Source organism: Oncorhynchus mykiss, chromosome 3, assembly GCF_057628025.1.
Source record: "Oncorhynchus mykiss isolate SJ-2025 chromosome 3, ASM5762802v1, whole genome shotgun sequence".
In the NCBI taxonomy this organism is placed as follows: Eukaryota; Metazoa; Chordata; class Actinopteri; order Salmoniformes; family Salmonidae; genus Oncorhynchus; species Oncorhynchus mykiss.
In genome coordinates this window covers 57,562,308-57,582,948 of record NC_143024.1, presented here as the reverse complement: position 1 = coordinate 57,582,948, position 20,641 = coordinate 57,562,308, and the positions used below count along the sequence as shown (strand labels likewise).

The window sequence follows — 20,641 nt, the reverse complement described above, 5'->3', positions numbered from 1 at the left end:
AATCTAGGGCCTTTTTAGGGTCATTTTTGCAAGGTAAAAAAAAAGTGACAACCAGAGAGCGTTATCCTCTAAAATTGCACATATCCTCATAGTCCTCTATTTAGTCTCTTGGGGAAGGTTTCTCAGACACATATTATGAAAAATACATACATAATCATTATTCTATTATTTAATTAGCATTTGTAGGCCTGTGACATCCCAGGCCCTTCATAAAACCAGGCCAAGGTTTCCAAGTCAAGAAAACAACAACAATGTGCTTCTTGTAGGGCATGTTTGAACAGTCGTGCAGCTTAACATTTGTTTTATTTCACACACTAACCGTGTATCATAATTCATAGCAACCGTAAATCATTATTATTTGATTTTGTCTTAACCCGCAAATCTGGGCTTTGTGTTCGATTGAATGTGACTCTAGGATGCCCTCTAGTGTGACAGCCCACCCCTGTAAATAGGCTTTTCAGCTGAAGCAAGGATTGACTTAAAAACAGCTCATGTTTTATTAAAACCAACATTTATCTAGGCCACAGTATTGTGATCTATTTAGCCATGGGCGAGGTCGGCGGGTTTTATTTGACAATTTCTGTGATTCAGAGGGCTACAGAAAGAGTGCTGGAAACGCCTATGCTTATGTATTTCTGACGTTGGTGTGTTTTATTTGAGGCGGAGCTAGAGACCACTGACACGTAAGGATCCTGCATTAATTCCAAGGGAGAAGCTACATAGGCCTACATCTTTTTAGTCGAGAAGAATGTCCTTTTTAAATACAACCAGCTGCTAATGTTCTCTATTCGGATTGATGCATAAAATTACCCAACGAGTCGCACATTAGGGTGTGTGTAGGCTGGCGACGTAGTCTATAGTCAACGTTGAAAATGAGATTTGCAATGTTTATTTCTCTGCTGAGGCCGATCGGCCCGGTTATTATCGGTGTTTCTTTGGGATTTACCTTGAGTTTGCTTAGTGTCAATTGGGTAGAGGAAACTTGTGTCCTCGACGGGAAAGCGAGTGAAGAAATACGTTTGGCCCAAGATGGGAATTCAAAAGGAGCGAGGAGACCCAATTCGATATCGACTGTGGATGCCGAGGAAGATTTTGAGCCAAGAATAGTGCCATATAAACCAGTCCAACAAAGCCAAACAAAGCAACTTTTTCGGTAAGCACTCAAAAGGGATGGTTGAAACCCGAAAAGGTCAAATATGTTATTATAAACATGATTCAACAGTGTAGCCTACTTTAGATCTTATTTTTTCAGTTGACTACTGTCTGACGCTATTGCCCCACAACTTTTTTTCAGAATGGATATTTTATTGCCCCTTTTCCCAGAAAAACAATGTTGCCAATTTGTCTTTCAGAGGTATATTACGAGTTTAGGTTAATTTAGGCATGTGGTTGTTTTTCACCTTTCTTCGGCAGTTGTTCATTTTTGGCATTATTTCAACTCATAGATGTAAAGCACACTTAAACAACATCAGATAGCAATTAATGAACAATATACACATTACATTGGAAATCAGTCCGTTTTGGAGTCTGCTTTTATTATGACCACTAAAACAGAAACATCTGTGAAAGGACAACATTCCTGAAACTATTTCACTAATTTTTACAACCGTCGCCCTATCTGTGCCCTTCAGTCTCGGCTACCAGAGTACAGTATTTTGGGCCATAACAAATTATTGTAAAGTATTGTATTGATGTAGTCTACATAGTCTACCTACTGTATGTGAAAGAATATTTGGAGAATTGCATTTAATATGGTGCCATGTGCTTGCCTAACCCTGCGTAGGATGCACAGTCAAGTTTTGCATCATGGTGTAGTTCTGTATTACCCTGGATGTAGAAAATAGTCAAGTTAAACAAAAATCCTTGAACTATGAAATAACACATGGAATCATGAAGTAACCAAAAAGAAGTGTTAAACAAATACATACCAAGCGTGTGCAAAGCTGTCAAGGAAAAGGGTGGCTACTTTGAAGAATCTCAAATATATTTTGATTTGTTTAACACTTCTTTTTGGTTACTACATGATTCCATGTGTTATTTCATAGTTTTGATGTCTTCACTATTATTCTACAATGTAGAAAATAGTTTAAAAAAAATACAAACCCTGGAATGAATAGGTGTCCAAACTTTTGACTTGTACTACTATACATATAAACTCTTGGCATTCTCTCAACCAGCTTCACCTGGAATGCATTTCCAACAGTCCCAAACCATCTCAATTGGGTTGAGTGATTTGTGGAGGCCAGGTAATCTGATGCATCGTGCTCCTTTAAACAGTTGATGTTGAGATGTCTGTTACTTGAACTCTGTGACGCAATTATTTGGGCTGCAATCTGAGGTGCAGTAATGGATTTATCTTCTCCAGCAGAGGTAACTCTGGTTCTTCCTTTCTTGTGGCAGTCCTCGTGCGAGCCATTATCATTGTAAGGCTTGATTGTTTTTTTTACGACTGCACTTGAAGAAACTTTAAAAGTTCTTAATGTTCCGTATTGACTGACCTTCATGTCTTAAAGTAATGATGGACTGTTGTTTCTCTTTACTTAGTTGAGCTGTTCTTGCCAATTTATGGACTTGGTCTTTTACCAAATAGGGTTATCTTCTGTATACCACCCCTATTGATTGGCTCAAACACATTAAGAAGGAAATACATTCCACAAATTAACTTTTTAAGAAGGCACACCTGTTCATTGAAATGCTTTCCACTACCCCATGAAGCTGGTTGAGAGAACTCCACAAGTGTGCAAAGCTGTCAAGGCAAAGGGTGGCTGCTTTGAAGAATCTTAAACAAAGCAAAATACATTTTATATTTAACACTTTTTAGGTTACTACAGGTTTCCATATGTGTTATTTCATAGTGTTGATGTATTCACTATTATTCTACAATGTAGAAATACATAGAACCCTTGATACCACCCTCATGGTGGTAGGTGTTCTAAAACATTTGACTGGTACTCTATGTATATGTACAGTGCCTTGCAAAAGTATTCAGACCCCTTGGATTTCTTCACATGTTGTTACATAGTGGGATTAAAATGGATGTAATTGTCATTTTGATTTTAAAAATAAATAAGAGCTAAAATGTAGTTGTTACATAAGTATTCAGCCACTAGTTGTTACATAAGTATTCAGCCACTAACCTAAATTAGTTCAGGAGTCAAATTTGGAATGATAGCTGTTGAAGTGATTTTTTTTTAATGATTAACCCTTCATCTGTGCCCCATACATACTACATCTGTATGGTCCCTCATTTCAAGCACAGATTTAACTACCAAGACCGGGAGCTTTTGATAAGCCTCATAAAGAAGGGCAATGATTGTTAGATGGGTAACAATAACAAATTAGACATTCAATATATTTTTAAGCATGGTCAAGTTAATAATTGTTTGGGGTTTATATATTAAACCACCCAGACACAAAGATAATCGTCCTTCTGCTCAGGGATGTTACCATGAGGCCATTGGTGATTTTTAGAACAGCTACGTTGTTCAATGTCTGTGATGGTAGAAAACTGAGGAGGACTCAACAACATTGTAGTGACTCCACAATAATGACCTAAATATTCCAAAACTTGCATCTTGTATGCAACGAGGCACTAAAGTAATCCTGTAAAGGAATACACTTTTGCCAAAAAATGTTTGGTGCATATCCGGCACATCAGAGGAACTGCCTCTTTATTTTCGAGCATGGTGGTGGCTGCATCATGGTATGGGTATGCTTGCCATTGGCAAATACTGAGGAGTTTTTTTTTAAAGGATACAAATAAATGGGATGGAGCTAAGCACAAGCTAAATCCTAGAGGAAAACCTGCTTCTGTCTGCTTTACACCAGCGACTGGGAGAAGAATGTACCTTTCAGCAGGACAATCACCTACAACACAAGGCCAAATCTACACTGGAATTTCCAAGAAGACGGCGAATGTTCCTAAGTGGAACATAGTCATGTGAAAAAGTAGGCATACCCCCAGATTTATTTTTTTTATTTTTAAACATATTTGGACAGATGGATATGTGATCTTCACTTCAACACTATTGACAGATAAAGGTAACCTAATTTACAAAATACACTGAAAGATTATACTTTGCAATCATCTATTCATCAAAAATCAACAAATGTACACCCCTAGCTTCAATAGCTTGTGTTTCCCCCGTTGGCTGAAATAACTTAATGTAGCTGTTTCTTTTAACTGTCTATCAGTCTCTTACATTGACTGGAAGGAATTTTTGTCCACTCTACTTTACAGCACTGCTTCAACTGTCATGTTTGAGGGGTTTCTTGCATGCACGGCCCGTTTCAAGTCCCCATACAAAATTTAGATGGGATTGAGATTTGGGTTTTGACTCTGCCATTCCATAACCCTCAATTTCTTCTTTTTGAGCCGTTCTGTTGTAGCTTTGCTTCTGGGGTTTGGATTATTGTCCTGTTGCAAGATCCATGTTCGGTTCAGCTTCAGTTTTTTGACAGATGGCCCAACATTCTCAAGAATTCTCTGGTACAATCCTAGAATTCATGGTTGACTCAATGATGGCAAGTTGGCCAGGCCTTGAGGCAGCAAAGCAGCCCCAAACCAAAATGCCACCGCCTCCATGCTTTATGGTTGGTATGAGGTTCTTTCGTTTTTGCCAAACATGGTGTCTGGCATTGCGGCCAAACAACTTCACCTCATCTGTCCAGAGCACATTGTTCCAGTAGTTTTTGTCTTTACCCAGGTGTTGTTTGGCAAACGTCAGTCGTGTCTTGAGGCGTCTTCCTTCCTGACCTCCCATGTAAGCCAAGTTTATGCATGTCTCTTTCTGACAGATGACTCCTGTACTTCGACATTGATTGTGGCAAGAGAGGCCTGTAAGATCCCGTGATGTTACCCTGGGGTTCTTAGAGACTTCTATGAGCATATTTCAGTCAGCTCTTGGGCTGAATTTGGTGGGATGACATGTCCTAGGTAGATTGCCAGTGGCCTGGAAGTTTCTCCATTTGTAGATGAGCCATCGGACAGTGGAATGATGTACTTCAAACTTCTTGGAAATGGATTTGTAACCACTCCCAGAATCATGGGCATTAATAATAATTATTTTAAGAGCCTCGGATAGGTATTTTGCTTTTGGCATGATGTGTTACCACACACCCATATGGTTATGACCGAACCAGACCAAGTTTCTGATCTTTATGGAAGGCTGGACCCGCCTACATTTCTCTCCAATGATTTTCTAATCACTTGCACCTGTTTTGGTGCACCTGGTTCTAATTTTAACCATTTTATATGATGGTAACGGTAGGGGTGTAACTTTTTCTTCATAAGTAAAATGCATTTGTTTATTTTAATTGCGTAACATTTTCAAAGTGAATTTTCTTGTGTGTGGTTTGTTAAATTGGGTTACCTTTCAACGAATGTGGTGGGAATTTAGCTCAAATATGCATGTCCAAATATGTTAAAAAAATATCTATATACTTTCCAGGGGGTGTACTTACTTTTCACATGACTGTATATCTGCTTGAAAATATTTGATAAGGCTTGAAATTGACTGTCTAGCCATGATCCCCAAAATTCTGACAGCTTGAATAATTTAGAAAATAATAATGGGCAAATATTGTGCAATCCAGGTGTGCAAAGCTCATATAGTATAGACTTACCCAAGTTGACTCGCAGCTGTAATCGATGCCAAATGTGTTTCTAACATGTATTGACATAGGGAGGGGGATGCTTATGCAACGACTATACATTTGCTATTTAATTTCTATTCCTCTATTAAATGTTCAAGTTTTTCCTTTCACTTGAACATTAGTATTTTGTATAAATTGTTGCCAAAAAAATGACAAAACAATTGTAATCTCACTTTGTAACGCACAATGTGAAGAGATCCAAAGGTTCTGAATACTTTTGCGAGGAACTCTAAAAATATGTACAAAATCTCTGTTTAGTCTGTTTTTGTGGACTTGATTCTCTAGATTGAACTTTTCCCATTTGCAAATAGCAGCAATCGCTTAAAGTTTCGATCCATAGTTGCCACATACATTTTTGGATTGATAAGTACCCATCTGATTCTTGAAGAATAACACAAATGCCTCGTGAGCTTAGTACAACTGTCGTACACCAAAAAATAAACTCCAATGTTTTGTAAACAATGTAAATGACCACTGTTTTTAATACCATTTTGATATCACGGATGATCGGTCCTTGCATCCATAGCCTAGGTTCCATTTCTCCAGCCTCATCCCTCAGCTTCTTACTGAAACTGTGTTTTGGGGATGACACTTAATGTTTTCAATTTAAGGATTGCGTCTTTAAAAAAAAATTTTTTTTAATGTGAGTGTGTATGTTTTCCAGGGCTAAGTACATCAGTACAGAGCTGGGGATCCGGCAGCGCCTCTTTGTAGGGATCCTGACGTCCAAAAGCACCATCAACACATTGGGAGTGGCCGTGAACCGCACCATCAGCCACCACCTGGACACTGTGGTCTTCTTCACCGGCATGCGCAACCGCAAAGTGCCCCACGGCATGTTCGTGGTCACCCATGGGGACGAGAGGCTCATATGGAACATTTTCCAGACCATCAAGTACATCTTGGAGCACTATGTCCATGAGTATGACTGGTTCTACCTGGCCCAGGACGACACCTACACCGAGGCAGACCGGATCCAACAGCTGGTGGACCACCTGAGCATAGACCGGGAGCTTTACATGGGCAGCCCTGAGGAGTTTATAGGTGGGGAGATGGAGGGGAGGTACTGCTACGGTGGGTTCGGATACCTCCTGTCCCGTACCCTGCTGCTCCGGCTCAAACCCTTCCTGGAGAACTGTAGGAATGACATCCTGAGCGCCAGGCCTGACGAGTGGCTGGGCAGATGCATCATTGATTATGCCAACACCAACTGTGTGGCTGAGCATGAGGTAGGCTATGTATTGCTACTGTCTTGTACAGACGAGTTCCACAAAGGGAGTTCTGTTCCATGGGTTTATGATCCCTTTGACCAAGTGACTGTTTTCCGGAAATAGATTAGGCCTAGTCCTAGAATAAGAATCTTGTTTAAAGGAGATTCTCTATTCAGTAAGGAGATTCTCTATTCAGTTTTTTTTATGGCCCCGACTAGGCTTAATCTGTGCCCGAAAAAGCATCCCCAAGTGTTTCTCAGTAAGTTAACGTTTCTTGTGTCAACAAAGCAGACCTGTGTTGAAGACATAATGTCAAATACTTGCGCTGCGTTTGATTTAGTTCATCCAGTACAATAGAACCAATGTATAGTCACAAAAGTGGACGCTCAAGAATTGAACATGTGTATTTGGCCCAGGTCTGCTCTGAATAGAAACTACAAAGTCGATTACCTTTCACTGGCATCTTCCCCCAAAAAATATGAAACGGAGCCTGACTTTATGACGCCTCATAAACTTGACTCATTATCTGTCAGTGTAGTCGGCTGGTTCCTGCTCCGTAATCGCTTGAGATACACGCACACCATATTGTAAAAAAAAAAATTGAAGGCCATATACTACAACATCAAAACATAAGAGCCATCTTTCAAGATCCACCAGCCTCACATTAGAATACTTTCTTTCCAAACTACATCTGTAGTTAAAAAGTAGTCTCCTTAAAGTGTGTACTAGTGACATCTATAGAATAAAGCATGTTGCACCATTATTAGTGCAAAAACATAGTTGTAACACCATCTGTGTTTTAGCACTGCATTCTCTGTAGAGACAGAATTGCCCGTCTTCACACTGGGGCCCCTGAGGGTACTTGTCCCCTCTGCTGTGACGGGGAGCTTTGCTTCGCCTGTTCTGCACTGACAGTCAGGGACCCAGTGGAGCCCTGTCACAGTCACACTGCTTGTCCAAGTGACAGTTTAAATACTGTGCACCTTCGATAACTACATTGATTTCATCTGTTTGTATATGTTACCCGTTTTGGCCCATAGTGTGGCCGCATGCACATTACACCCGCATTTGTTCCAGCAATATCACCAGTTATACACCATTCTTCCGCAATACTATTTAGAAGTGGATTTATTTTTTACATAATGAGTAGTTAATGCAAGACAGTTTGAGTTTGCCTAAACTTTTTTCTCTGGCGTGTTACGTTCTATACCCTCTTTAATTGGGCTTCCATTTTTTATTTTTTTCCTATGGTCGCATTTGAGCAGGAAACCATCTTGTTTAAGAGTGTGTATTGGAACAGAAACGGAGGGCCTGTTTCACTGCTGCGTGGTCATCTTGCCTCAGGGCCAGCACAACTCCAGGAGGGAGAAGTAGGGGAAAAGTCAGATGAAAAAACATGGGAGAGTGTTACGTGGAAGTACAACTCACATTCCACAACTGTATTTGTAACAGTTGTCAGTTGTGTCGAAGTGACATTGATTCTTTAGACCTTTGCAATTCATTTTTCAGTCCGACGGTTGGTGACCTCGGTTCATGCGATTTCATTATTTGTTATTTTAATAGCTTGATCAGATTGGATAAATGCTTTCTTCCGAATTGGTTAACTTCTTAAGATGCTTACTCTATTCTAAATGGTTGTCTCTTTAGATTAAAGCTGCAATACATACCTTTTTGGGCAACCTGACCAAATTCACATAGAAATGTGAGTTATAGATCTGTCATGCTCACCGAAAGCAAGTCCTAGAGGCGGTGGATCTGTTCTGTGTGCTTAAGTTTTTGCTTTTACTTTGTTTTGTAAATTAGTGGGGGGAAAAATAATAATAAGAAATATTTCACCAGCGGTTTAGATGGTACAATGATTATCTACTGTACACTATACTTGCTTGTTTTGTCACACTGAAATTAGGCGAACATGCAGTAGACTTTTAGCAACCTGGAAATGGCGGAGCGATTTCTGCATAGTGCATCTTAAGTGGTCTTATTACCTATGGTAATGTAGGTGTTCGTACACTGATTCCTCTTAGGTTGTGACACCATACATTCCAGTAGTGTTTTTCCTATGAAGCCATTTCTAAAAGTTTGTTAAACATGAATTGTTTGGACAGAAGTTCTTTCAAGTTTTATTAGCTATAAGTACGGGATAGGCAAGGTATACATCGTCCAACGAAACGTTTACTTGCAGGTTCCTTCTCGACAATGCAACAGCAATAAGAAATAGTAAAACAATACAACAAAGTAAAATGGCAGAAGAATAGAAAACATTTTAGCATAAGTATAATACAGGAAGGAACTATTTTTAGTACAATAGAGCAGGTGGTCAGTCCAGTTCAAGTATTCAGCAGTGTAAAGGCTTGTAGATAGTTTCTATCAGACCTCATGTTCCAATAGGTCTGTGTGAGGTCCCTTCCTTAGGCGTTGTTTTGAGTAGATGTCCTGGATGGGTGGAAGTATCGTCCCAGTGATGTACTGGGCCGTCTTCACCAACCGCTGGAGGGTCTTGCAGAGCATTTGAACCGGTGGGCTATGTGTATTTTTATTTCATTAATTGAAAAAAATAAAAAAAATAATCTAAAGTGCTTTAGTCTTACATGTTGTTAGGATCTGTAATACAATGGTTGTCGGAACTCTTAGTACAGAAAGTTGTTGCTCAAAAAGAAGCCTTACTTTGCCTTTTGCTATGACCGATACGGGCTGTACGGGTCAATGGGTTTGGAAACTGCTAGTGAAACAGCCGCTAAGAAAAGTTTTTCTAAAACATGTCAGAGGACCAATGTTTGATCGTGGAGCATCATCAGGGCTAAATGTCTATCACTCTGAAATGCTGTTTTAGTGAGGAAAGATGACTAATTGCCTTAGGTGGACTAAAACTGACTCACTGTCTGACACATTCTCTTTTTTTTTTTTCTTCATACCTTCTCTTTGAAAGCACCCCATATCTCCCCTACATTCATTTACTCCATCCAAATGGATAGGAAAGCTTCCAAATCCATGTTCAAGTAAACAATTCTATCAGCTTTCAACCGTCACTACTAAATAATACACAGGGCTCTATTTCCAGCTTTCACTAAGGAGGCCGCAAGTGTCAAACGCACGTCAGTTGGCCATTTCGGCATGCGTGAGGTTCGGCAATTTATCTGTCTAACATCGGCTCACTTGCGCTGCGGTGGGAGGGGTAGCAATATCTGACTCGTGTCTTCAAAAATGAAAATTTCATGGAGCACAAAGGGTGAGATTTTAAGACCAACGAAAAGCAGGTCTTCGCGGTAACATGGATGGTAATGACATGGATTTTGAGGGCGGGAGCGCAAACCTATTCAGCCGTGACGCACAGTGCACATACTCTCCTGTAACAAGAGGGGAAATTTGCATTTTGCGCTGGTAACCCTGGCATTTAGTAACCTAAAACATTTGACATTTTTTGTTTTTAAGTTGATTTAAAAAAAACAAGCATAGTCTCCCCTCCCCCTCAGAAGGCAGTTTGTTTTTGGTAGCAGACTATGAATAAAGGGATTGACTAGCGAGACTGCTTTGAAATAAACCTTAATCACCCACAGCTTTACTTAAAGATCAAATTTGGAAGCAGCAAAACAGTGAGTGGATAAGTTATTTCAGCCAGCTCCCATTATTATTTTGGACATGCGTTAAACCTCCTATGTACATATGTCCATAAGAAATGTGCCGGTCGGTGACCCTCGTATTTATATATATTTTTTAATTAAAAACCAAACGTTTTATTAGGATGATTCAACGTCCTTGGCTTCCTGGTGAGAACGTCCATGGCTCGCATGCAATGCAATTTAAGAGCTGTCTGCTATTTCTGGAGAAGTGCGAATGCTATCTGTAGAGTGGATGTGTAGCCTATAATGATGAGGGGACATTACCCCCTCTTTATATTGAATTTGGATCTTTGTTTGGATCTCCTATGAAAAGTTTTGGAAGTGCGTAAAACCCTCTGTCGTCTACATTGCCTCATTTATTATGTCCTCGCAGGGAGCCGTTATTGTGGCTGTAACTATATTTAGACGGCCTATTTAAAACAAGTTGTTTTGATTTTATAATCGTTCACTCGCTTTTTAAGCCGTATCAGTAGTGACTTTAATCTTGCTTATTGACAATGTTTGGCATGTCCATCATTGAGACGTGGCAGGCGTAATGCTATTTTACAGTTGGCCTAGCCAATATATCAATGAAAAATGCTATGTTCAACAATGCATTTCCATATTGAAGCCGTGCAATTACTTCTTAGAACAATGTGCCTTGCAAACATGTTCAACATATTTAGCAAATATGGGACAAGCCTACATATATTTTGTTTCTGTAGGCTATTTAACAAAGTAGGCTATAACAAACTAACATTCAAATCAGCGTTGATGACAACGCAATACATAAAAGTCCGTAAATGCACAACTTGAAGCAACCACCTATTTAGCCATGGAGCAGGTTCTGATTGGCCAGTGAGGGGTCAAGCCTCCACCTACAACTTATTTATTCATCAAAACCCAGCCCTTTCACGCCACTGCGGCCATAATTCCAGCTGTGAAAATACCAAGAATATAGCACTATTGACAGCGCTAACATTTACCATTTGCCTTAGATTTGATGAAATGGAACCCAAAGACTTAACTCAGTCTTCTGTTTGTTTTCACCCAATTTCCCATGTTACCACTTTGCTAAATGTACAGTACCATTCAAAAGTTTGGACACACCTACTCATTCCAGAGTTTCTTTATTTTTACTATTTTCTACATTGTAGAATAATAGTGAAGACATCAACTGAAATAACACATGGAATCGTGTAGTAACCCCAAAAAGTCTTAAATTATTTGCCTTGCTTTAATGACAGCTTTGCACACTCTTGGCATTCTCTCAACCTGAGGTAGTCACCTGGAATGCATTTCAATTAACAGGTGTGCATTAAGTTGTGGAATTTCTTTCCTTAATGCGTTTGAACCAATCTGTTGTTGTGACAAGGGAGGGGTTGGTATGCAGAAGATAACCCCCAAAAAAAGTGTTACTACATGATTCCACGTGTTATTTCATAGTTGTGATGTCTTCACTATTATTCTACAATGTAGAAAATAAAAACCCTGGAATGTGTAGGTGTGTCCAAACCTTTGACTGGCACTGTACGTACATTTTTGTTTTGTTTTCAGGGGCTGCAGTACTACCATTATGAGATGGGCAAGAACTCGGATCCAAGTAAGGTGAAGAATGTGCAGTTTAATAATGCCTTGACTGTCCACCCGGTATCTGACCCTGAGCAGATGTACAGACTACACAAACACTTCACTGAAATCGAACTTCGGAGGACATACGATGAGATTGAGAAGTTGCAGGTAAACGATCTAATCCTGAACGCCACAAAACATCCTTTGTCCAGTGAACACCGATGCAGTCAGTCTCCCCTGTCTGTTTTCATTTAACATTGAGTGCTGAAGGCTTATTTCAGTTGAATATTTGTTTTGTGAATGACTGTTCTCTTGGTTGGACATAAGGGGCATTTAAAGATATGCTTGGGAACTTTGCCAACTAGTATTTTTTAAACCTCCTGCTTTGGGCTGGATGAGTTGTGTAGTTCATTCATGCAGAATTCCCTAGTTTTGAAAGTTTTCTGGAAGCCTTGCGGTGCCATTTTCCCCAAAATGTTCCCCACGTGGGCCAGCTCCCTAGCAATTTGAGGTCATGCCAAGAGATTCAGCCCCTCGCCATTTGCGTGACAGCTAACAAGATGTAGGGAGAGAGAGAGAGAGAGAGCGAGCGAGAGAGAGAGAGGATGTTGTGCAAATATCTGCATGTGACGTAGTATGCAATTTCCTGAGACCACTTTTGGCTCGCGAGCACTACTTTCAGAACTACTGGCTGAAACATACGAAAGTACTGGAGAATCTCTTCAATTGTAGCAGTACAGTATCACTGTCAGTTGGACTTTAGAGGTTATTTTTTATATCTGTACATCTCATGTGTCCACAGGCAGAGATAAAGAATGTGAGCAAAGTGGCTTTTGATGGCAACCGGAGCGCCCAGTGGCCCGTTGGGATCAATCCTACGTTTGAGCCGAAGTCACGTTTTGAGGTCATCCGATGGGACTACTTCACAGAGGAGCAGGTCTATTCATGCATTGACGGCTCCCCCAAGTGTGAACTGCGTGGCATTGATCGGTTGGACGTGGCTGACGTCATCGAGAGAGCCATGGGGGAGCTGAACAAGAAGTACAAGCCTGTCCTCCACCTGAAGAAGCAGCAGCTGATCAACGGCTACCGCCGCTTCGACCCCACTCGGGGCATGGAGTACACCCTGGACCTGCAGCTGGAGGTGGTCAATCAGAAGGGCCGCAGTCGCTCCATCACCAAGAGGGTCCACCTGGTGCGTCCCCTGAGTCGCATCGAGATCATCCCCATGCCTTACGTCACAGAGGCCACCAGGGTTCACGTCATCTTGCCGTTGACTTTTCAGGAACGGGGTGCCGTCAACCATTTTCTAGAAGTGTTTGCCACAAATTTGTTTGAGACCAGTGACAACGCCATCTTGACTTTACTGTTTATCTACGACCCATTCGAGGCCCAGCAGGTCAACCAGAATGACATATTCGCCAGTGTTAAAGCGCAGATCAATGCATACGAACGCAAGTATCCGGCAGTGAAGATCCTGTGGATAAGTGTCAAGACAGAAACCCCTTCTCAAATCAAATTCATGGACATCATTTCCAAGAAGCACCCAGTAGACACGCTGTTCTTCATCACCAACGTCAACACCAACGTCAACTCCGAGTTCCTCAACCGTTGCCGCATGAACTCCATCAACAACTGGCAGGTATTCTTCCCAATCCACTTCCAGGACTACAACCCAGACATTGCCTTCCACAACCAGGAGCCCCCACCCACAGTAGACCTGGTCAAGGACGCCGGACACTTTGACCGCAGTTCTTTCGAGGAGGCGTGCTTCTACAACTCCGACTACATGGTGACGCGCACGCGCATGGCCTCCGACGTGCAGGAGAACGAGGAGATCATGGAGACCTTGGATATCTATGACATGTTTGTCAGGTACTCCACCCTGCATGTGTTCAGGGCTGTGGAGCCGGCTCTGCACCAGAAGTACCACTACCAGGCCTGTAACCCGCAGCTCAGTGAGGACATCTACCACAGGTGTGTCCAGAGCAACCTGGATGGCCTGGGATCCCGTTCCCAGCTCGCCATGCTGTTATTTGAACAAGAGCAAGGAAATAGCACTTGATCACCAGCCCCCTTAGAAACTTGACCTAGTATGTGTGTGAGTGTGATGTGTGTATGCGTGCGTGTTTGTTTTAAAACTAATGCAGTACATTCCTAAGCGGAAACTTTTTTAAAACTAAATGTTTACAATAAAAATGTGCTGTCCGTACAGAAAACTATGGTGGAACCAATTGTGGTTTAAACATTCGGATTTGGTGGTCATGCTGGTCATCTCATTATTTTAACATGTTACAAAAGTTCTACATACCTTTTGTGGCTCTTGAGGGTATGGCTTTAAACCTGCACAGCTTTTGATACTTGGTCATTTGCAGTTTAGTAATCACTACTAAAGCACATGTGTGCCTTTTTTTTCTTTCTTTTTTTTTTATTTCCGTCAGTCCTCTTGTATTTTCATGTCCGTTATCATATCAAGCAAAATAAGTAGAGATGTTTTACATTGTATACGTTTTATCAATATTTGAGTCCCTTCCTTTCACATTACACTTCTCACATTTGAATGAATGAGCTGGCATCTGCAATATAGATTCACTCTACTCGCATGTTAACGGGAAGGAAGCTTTACGGCACTGACGTCATCAGATGCAGAATGCGATTACTGTGGGGTTGAGAGGATTGGATGGTATGTGTTGGTGCTGTGGGTCCCCATAGGTGACCTCACAAACAAGCCTGTAGATGTAGAGCCTCTTCAGGAGGTTACAGTAAAAAAAATAGAACGATATGATTCTCTTCTTTAGAATAGGGAATTATGTAATCTTTATCCATTACATTTATATATGCAACGTTCTGAATGTTTTAACTCTGAATACACCCCTGGTCAGATACGTTTGTCTGACGATATTTTGTGAGTCCTTGTTGAGAGGCTAACGCACAGTTCAGACGCTGAACTTTTGGTTAATCGAATTGAATAGAAATTAAGAGGTTGAAAGGTTTTGCTTGACATACTGATTGGTTTCATACAACCGCTTTCAACACTACAGACTTCCTTGTAGGCTTTGGGTCGAATTCAGGCACAACACCTCTTGTTTTAAAGAAGTGCATTGCACAAAAAGGACAAAGACAGACGATTCCCACACCTATGCAGCGCGGAAGATAATGTTTGAAACGGTGAATATGATGGGTTTAATGTGTATATTATAGGGATGGGCATTTTACAATTGTTGAATGTTCGTGGACCCCTTTTTTTCGAGTACTCAAATAACCCAAATCCTAATTGCCCTATATATTAAAACAATAAAAATGGAAGTGCCATTTTAAAATTAATTTATTGAAGCCGTAATATCAACTGGTTATATTATATCATGGAACACAATCTTCAAAAAGGCAGTAACCTCCGCATTTGCGCTTGCTTGTTAATTTAGCAGACAATACGCACTTATTTCCCGAGCCCTTATCACAGTCAAAACACATATTTCATAGTTTAAAATACATTTTAAAAACGATGTAATATAACAGAATAAAATGGAACAGAATATTTTTCCAAATGGGAAAAAAAGTTGCCCGTGCAAAGTGATGCGCATTGCATGTCGAACAGTTATCACCAGTGATCATTTGACACGTTTCTTAATGGATGAACACTCCCATTGAACACTGCATGGTGATGCATTATGGCCACATCTGTTTGTCGAGTAGGCATATACTTGTTTATTCAGATGAAAATACGCTCTTTGTCGTCATCAAACTAATGTTTTGCAGATGTTAAGTGTGGAACCTGTATGTTTAGGGGGGGTTATAGGCAAGGCTAACAAATTCTAAATGGCACCAACAGTTCGCAAAGTAACTTAAGCGGAAATAGTCAGGACACAACTATTCCAAAACTGCAGCTTGTTCCTGGAACACATTTTCCAACTTCAATCAACCAGTCCATTTAGAATTTGTAACTGTGTTCATTTGGCATGGAATGTAGCTTGTGTATCCAATCCGTTAGATACGTGTTTTATAGGCATTTGTTGCTGTGGGCCCAACGGGAGCTTGTGTGATCCCGCCACACACGAGACATGGAGGGGAAAGGGAATTTGGAGAAGAAATGTGTGACGCTTGGCTTGGTTTCTTTTTTTTTGTTGTACCCAGCAAATGCACATGTTCATATGGAACACAAGAGTCGAGGCAAATTTGAACGTTGTCTAAAGACAAAATGTCACTTGCCTTAGTTTTACAGTGGGCTATTTGGAGAGGAAAAAAAGTGATCTCTGGTTAAATATAGAGCTTTTACGTCCGTTGCAGTACTAATTTACTCATGCCTACTCGGTTAACTCGGTGGACTGGTGTCTTAAGATTTCCTGTCTCCAAGTCTCCTCAAACTTAATATAAACCATGATGTTAGCTATATTACTGTGCAACGTATGTTATATTTTTTCCCCCCGAGATTGCAAATAAATCTGTACATTGTAGTGCCCATCGGTTATGAATGTTTCAACCTCTGTGTCGAGAAGGGACACTCTAAAGTGATTTTCGTACCAGGTTAGGAGAGCATGTTCGCTAACCCGTCTCCTCAGGCTCCTTACTTGCTACCTTAAACCTCCCACCCTGCTGTGTAAGTTCTCCTAACCTGCTACGAAAAAGTAATCGAAGTGGCGTAAGAAGAATTGCCCGTGTTGAGAAGTTGTGTTTTTGCCGTCTGTTCCGGGTTTCAAAGATCACCAAAAACGACTAACCATGAGCCTTAGCGTTTCGGCCGCCACAGAAACAGACCCTGGGTCTGTTCTAACGTGACCAACAACCTGCGTGCCCATTTCTCCCGACAGGGGAATAATTGCTCTTACGCTCCATGAAACGGATACGCTCTTCACCCGTTCCGCGCCGAAAGAGCGGCAGAAAAGTCAGACGGAGTGGCAGGTAGCCTAGTGGTTAGAGCGTTGGGCCAGTAACCAAAAGGTTGCTTGATCGAATCCCCGAGCTGACAAGGTAAACATCTGTCGTTCTGCCCCTGAACAAGGCAGTTAACCCACTGTGCCTAGGCCCTCAATTACAATTAAGAATTTGTTCTTAACTGACTTGCCTTAAATTAAATAAAAACACAATTTCAGATGGCACTCCATGCCCGCTCTTCCATGGAGAAAGTGATGTATTTTTTTTGTGCACCGATAGAGCAGTGTTTGAACTTGGGCTAGCTGTGACTGGACTAGTTCACAGTAGTTGTTGGTTTCGGTGTGTTACACACATGTAATCTCAATATTTAAAGTAGGTATTTGAAATCAGTTGAACAAGACTGCAGTTATTAAAAATAAGAATTTGTTCTTACCTGACTTGCCTAGTTAAATAAAGGTCAAATAAATGTAATTGTGGTATGTACTGTAGAAGTTGGCAGTCAACATTGTTACATTACATTTCTATTACATCAGAATATACCTGAATATACACTACCAGTCAAAGTTTAGAACACTTACTCATTTGTACTATTTTCTACATTGTAGAATAATAGTGAACACATCAACTATGAAGTAACACACATGGAATCATGTTAAACAAATCAAAATATATTTGAGATTCTTCAAATACCCACCCTTTGCCTTGACAGTTTTGCACACTCTTGACTCTCTCAACCAGCTTCACGAGGTAGTCACCTGGAATGCATTTCAATTAACAGGTGTGCCTTTGTTAATTTGTGGAATTTCTTTCCTTAATGTGAGCCAATCAGTTGTGTTGTTGGGGGGGTGGTAATACAGAAGGTGGCCCTATTTGGTAAAAGAGCATTCCATGTTATGGCAAGAACAGCTCAAATAAGCAAAGATAAATAAACAGTCCATCATTGACTGACCTTCGTGTCTGAAAGTAATCTGGAAAATGTCAAGAACTTTGAAAGTTTCTTCAAGTCCAGTTGCAATAACCATCAAGCACTATGATGAAACTGGCTCATGAGGACTGGCAAAGGAATGTAAGACCCAGAGTTGGCTCTGCTGTAGAGGATAAGTTCATTAGTTACTAGCCTCTGAAATTGCAGCCCAAATACATGCTTCTGAGTTCAAGTAACAGACACATCTCATCTCACATCTCAACATCAGCTGTGAATCAGGCCTTTCATGGTCGAATTGAACACCAATAAGAAGAGACTTGCTTGGGCCAAGAAACACAAGCAATGGACATTAGACCGGTGGAAATTGGTCCTTTGGTCTGGAGTCCAAATTGGAGAATTCTAGTTCCAACCGCCTTATCTTTGTGAGACATGGTGTGGGTGAACGAATGATCTCAGCATGTGTATTTCCCACCATAAAGCATGATGGCGGAGGTGTTATGGTGTGAGAGTAGTTTGCAGGTGACACTCTGATATATTTAGAATTCAAGGTACACTTAACCAGCATGGCTCCCACAGCATTCTGCAGTGATACACCATCCCATCTGGTTTGCGCTTCGTGGGACTATAATTTTGTTTTTCAACAGGACAATGACCCAACAAACCTCCAGGCTGTGTAAGGGCTATTTGACCAAGAAGGAGACTGATGGAGTGCTCCATCAGATGACCTGGCTTCCACAATCCCCCAACCTCAAACAAATTGAGACGGTTTGGGATGAGTTGCACTGCAGAGTGAAGGAAAAGCAGCCAACAAATGCTCAGCATATGTGGGACTCCTTCAAGACTGTTAAAATCATTCCAGGTGAAGCTGGTTGAGAAAATGCCAAGAGTGCAAAGCTGTCATCAAGGCAACGGTTGGCTACTTTGAAGAATCTCATATTTTTTAACACTTTTTTGGGGGGGTTACTAAGTGATTCCATATGTGTTATTTCATAGTTGTGATGTCTTCACTATTCTACAATGTAGAAAATAGTAAAAATTAAGAAAAACCCTTGAATGATTAGATGTTCTAAAAATGTTGACCGGTAGTGTACGTAGTTTGAAATTACATTTGATATTTCCCTGCAACATTTATGGAAGTTTTTTTAAATTTTTTATTTCATGTTGATAAGTATTATTATATGTATTTAAATTGTATCACATTGTAGCCCTCAATATTTAATGGTTTGCTATCAAGCACACCCCAATTCCCACTCAGTATTGTGCAACCAGAGGCCTTTTGAGTGGATGCAGCAGGTACTAGAAACCTGAGTTTGAAATGTGAGTTTAAGTAAAATATGTGCAATACTGTATAGATTACAACAAAAAAATTGACTGTCCAATCAAGAACAAGGATTACATTTTTGTGACGTGTTGCAAGTTGAATACATGCTCTAAATTATATTTATTTAAAACTTATACCAAGGAAATATCCTGTGTAACAACACTGAATGTGACATGAACTGCTTTGACTTAACTTGCATTACTGTTTTGTGTGTTAATACACCACATTAGATTTATATTGTATTATACTGACAAACAAAATGGACACAGTCTATCATGACATGAAAACCTACTTAAAATAAATAACGTAATTCCCTTAAGTCTTGATTTTTTTTTCCCCCCAAGTGGTTTTGTAATTGCGTCCACAATTCTTAATGCGTGTCTACTTCACCAGAGACTGAGGTTACATTTATGCAAATTCAGAAGGCTGAAGCTCAAATAGAGATCTCAATTTGTTTGCTTTGTATCTCCGTGTGTGTGTGATATAATTTGTTCTGTTATTAGCTTTGTTTACACATGGTAATAGTGTGCGTGATCGACGTTTCCTATTTTGTATTTTACACAATGTATTTGCTTTTTACTGCCACTGTAATTCCAAGTATTGGATTCAGAGTTTGATCAATCCTTTTATTTACCAGCAATTTGAAGTGTCCAGTGCACTGTAGTATGTTTCTAATGGTAGTGTTAACCAAAGCCATTACTCATTGAATTGAGAAACTCTGGCAGGTTAGAAATTCAATCCATATCCTCCCTTTTTAAAGCAGCTGGCCCAATGCTATCCAGATATATATCAAAGGGTCCTATGTACAGTACAAACACTGATGTTTTGCCCCCATTTTAGGACATTTGTTACACAAATGCAGAACAGTTCTTCCCTACCAACAGAAAACCAAAATACTCATTGGTAAGTCTTCTGTTACAAAGATTTAGCATGTCATATTAATCCAAATGAGTCATTATGTACATAAAACACTCAATGGTATACTGAAATCTTCAATGAACTGTGAATTATTGTAATTTTGAAATAAACTATTTCAGTATGAACATTTTGTCTTATTTCCTTTTTTTAAAATGTGTAGTTTGGTGATGACCTAGCGTGGATAAATAGTGAGCGGAACATCAGATTGAGGCAGTGGAGCCAACAAAGCCAAAGTTGTCCTTTAGGTGTCAGCAAAAGAGCACATAATCATTCAGCCACAGCCAAACGTTGGCTGTTTGTCAATATTGCGAAAAGTGTGTGAAATCACACTTTCAAACTTTGGCAGTACACTATATTATATTTGGTATATTCTCAATCTTATTTGTACTTTGTCTTGTATCACATGTTCTTTTAAAATTTGTTTGGGAAAAATGTGAAACGCTAAATTATATTTATAGTGAGTGTATTTCAAGGGCCCAATGCATACCACCCCCAGGCATGCTGTGGAACCACCTAACTACATGGCAGCTGGGATCAAATTGTATGTCATTATTGTTGCACTCCATTTTGGACT

General features: G+C 40.3%; 1 protein-coding gene across 1 annotated transcript; it reads left to right on the top strand.

Annotated features, from left to right (window-relative positions):
• The first annotated feature begins 438 nt into the window (after window positions 1-438).
• Window positions 439-20,192, top strand: LOC110520032 (chondroitin-polymerizing factor, non-catalytic subunit). Its single transcript, XM_021597001.3, has 4 exons — window positions 439-1,153; window positions 6,320-6,884; window positions 12,020-12,202; window positions 12,837-20,192. The coding sequence occupies exons 1-4, from the start codon at window positions 873-875 to the stop codon at window positions 14,097-14,099; spliced, it is 2,292 nt and encodes a 763-aa protein (XP_021452676.1). The 5' UTR covers window positions 439-872; the 3' UTR covers window positions 14,100-20,192.
• The last annotated feature ends 449 nt before the right edge of the window (window positions 20,193-20,641 follow it).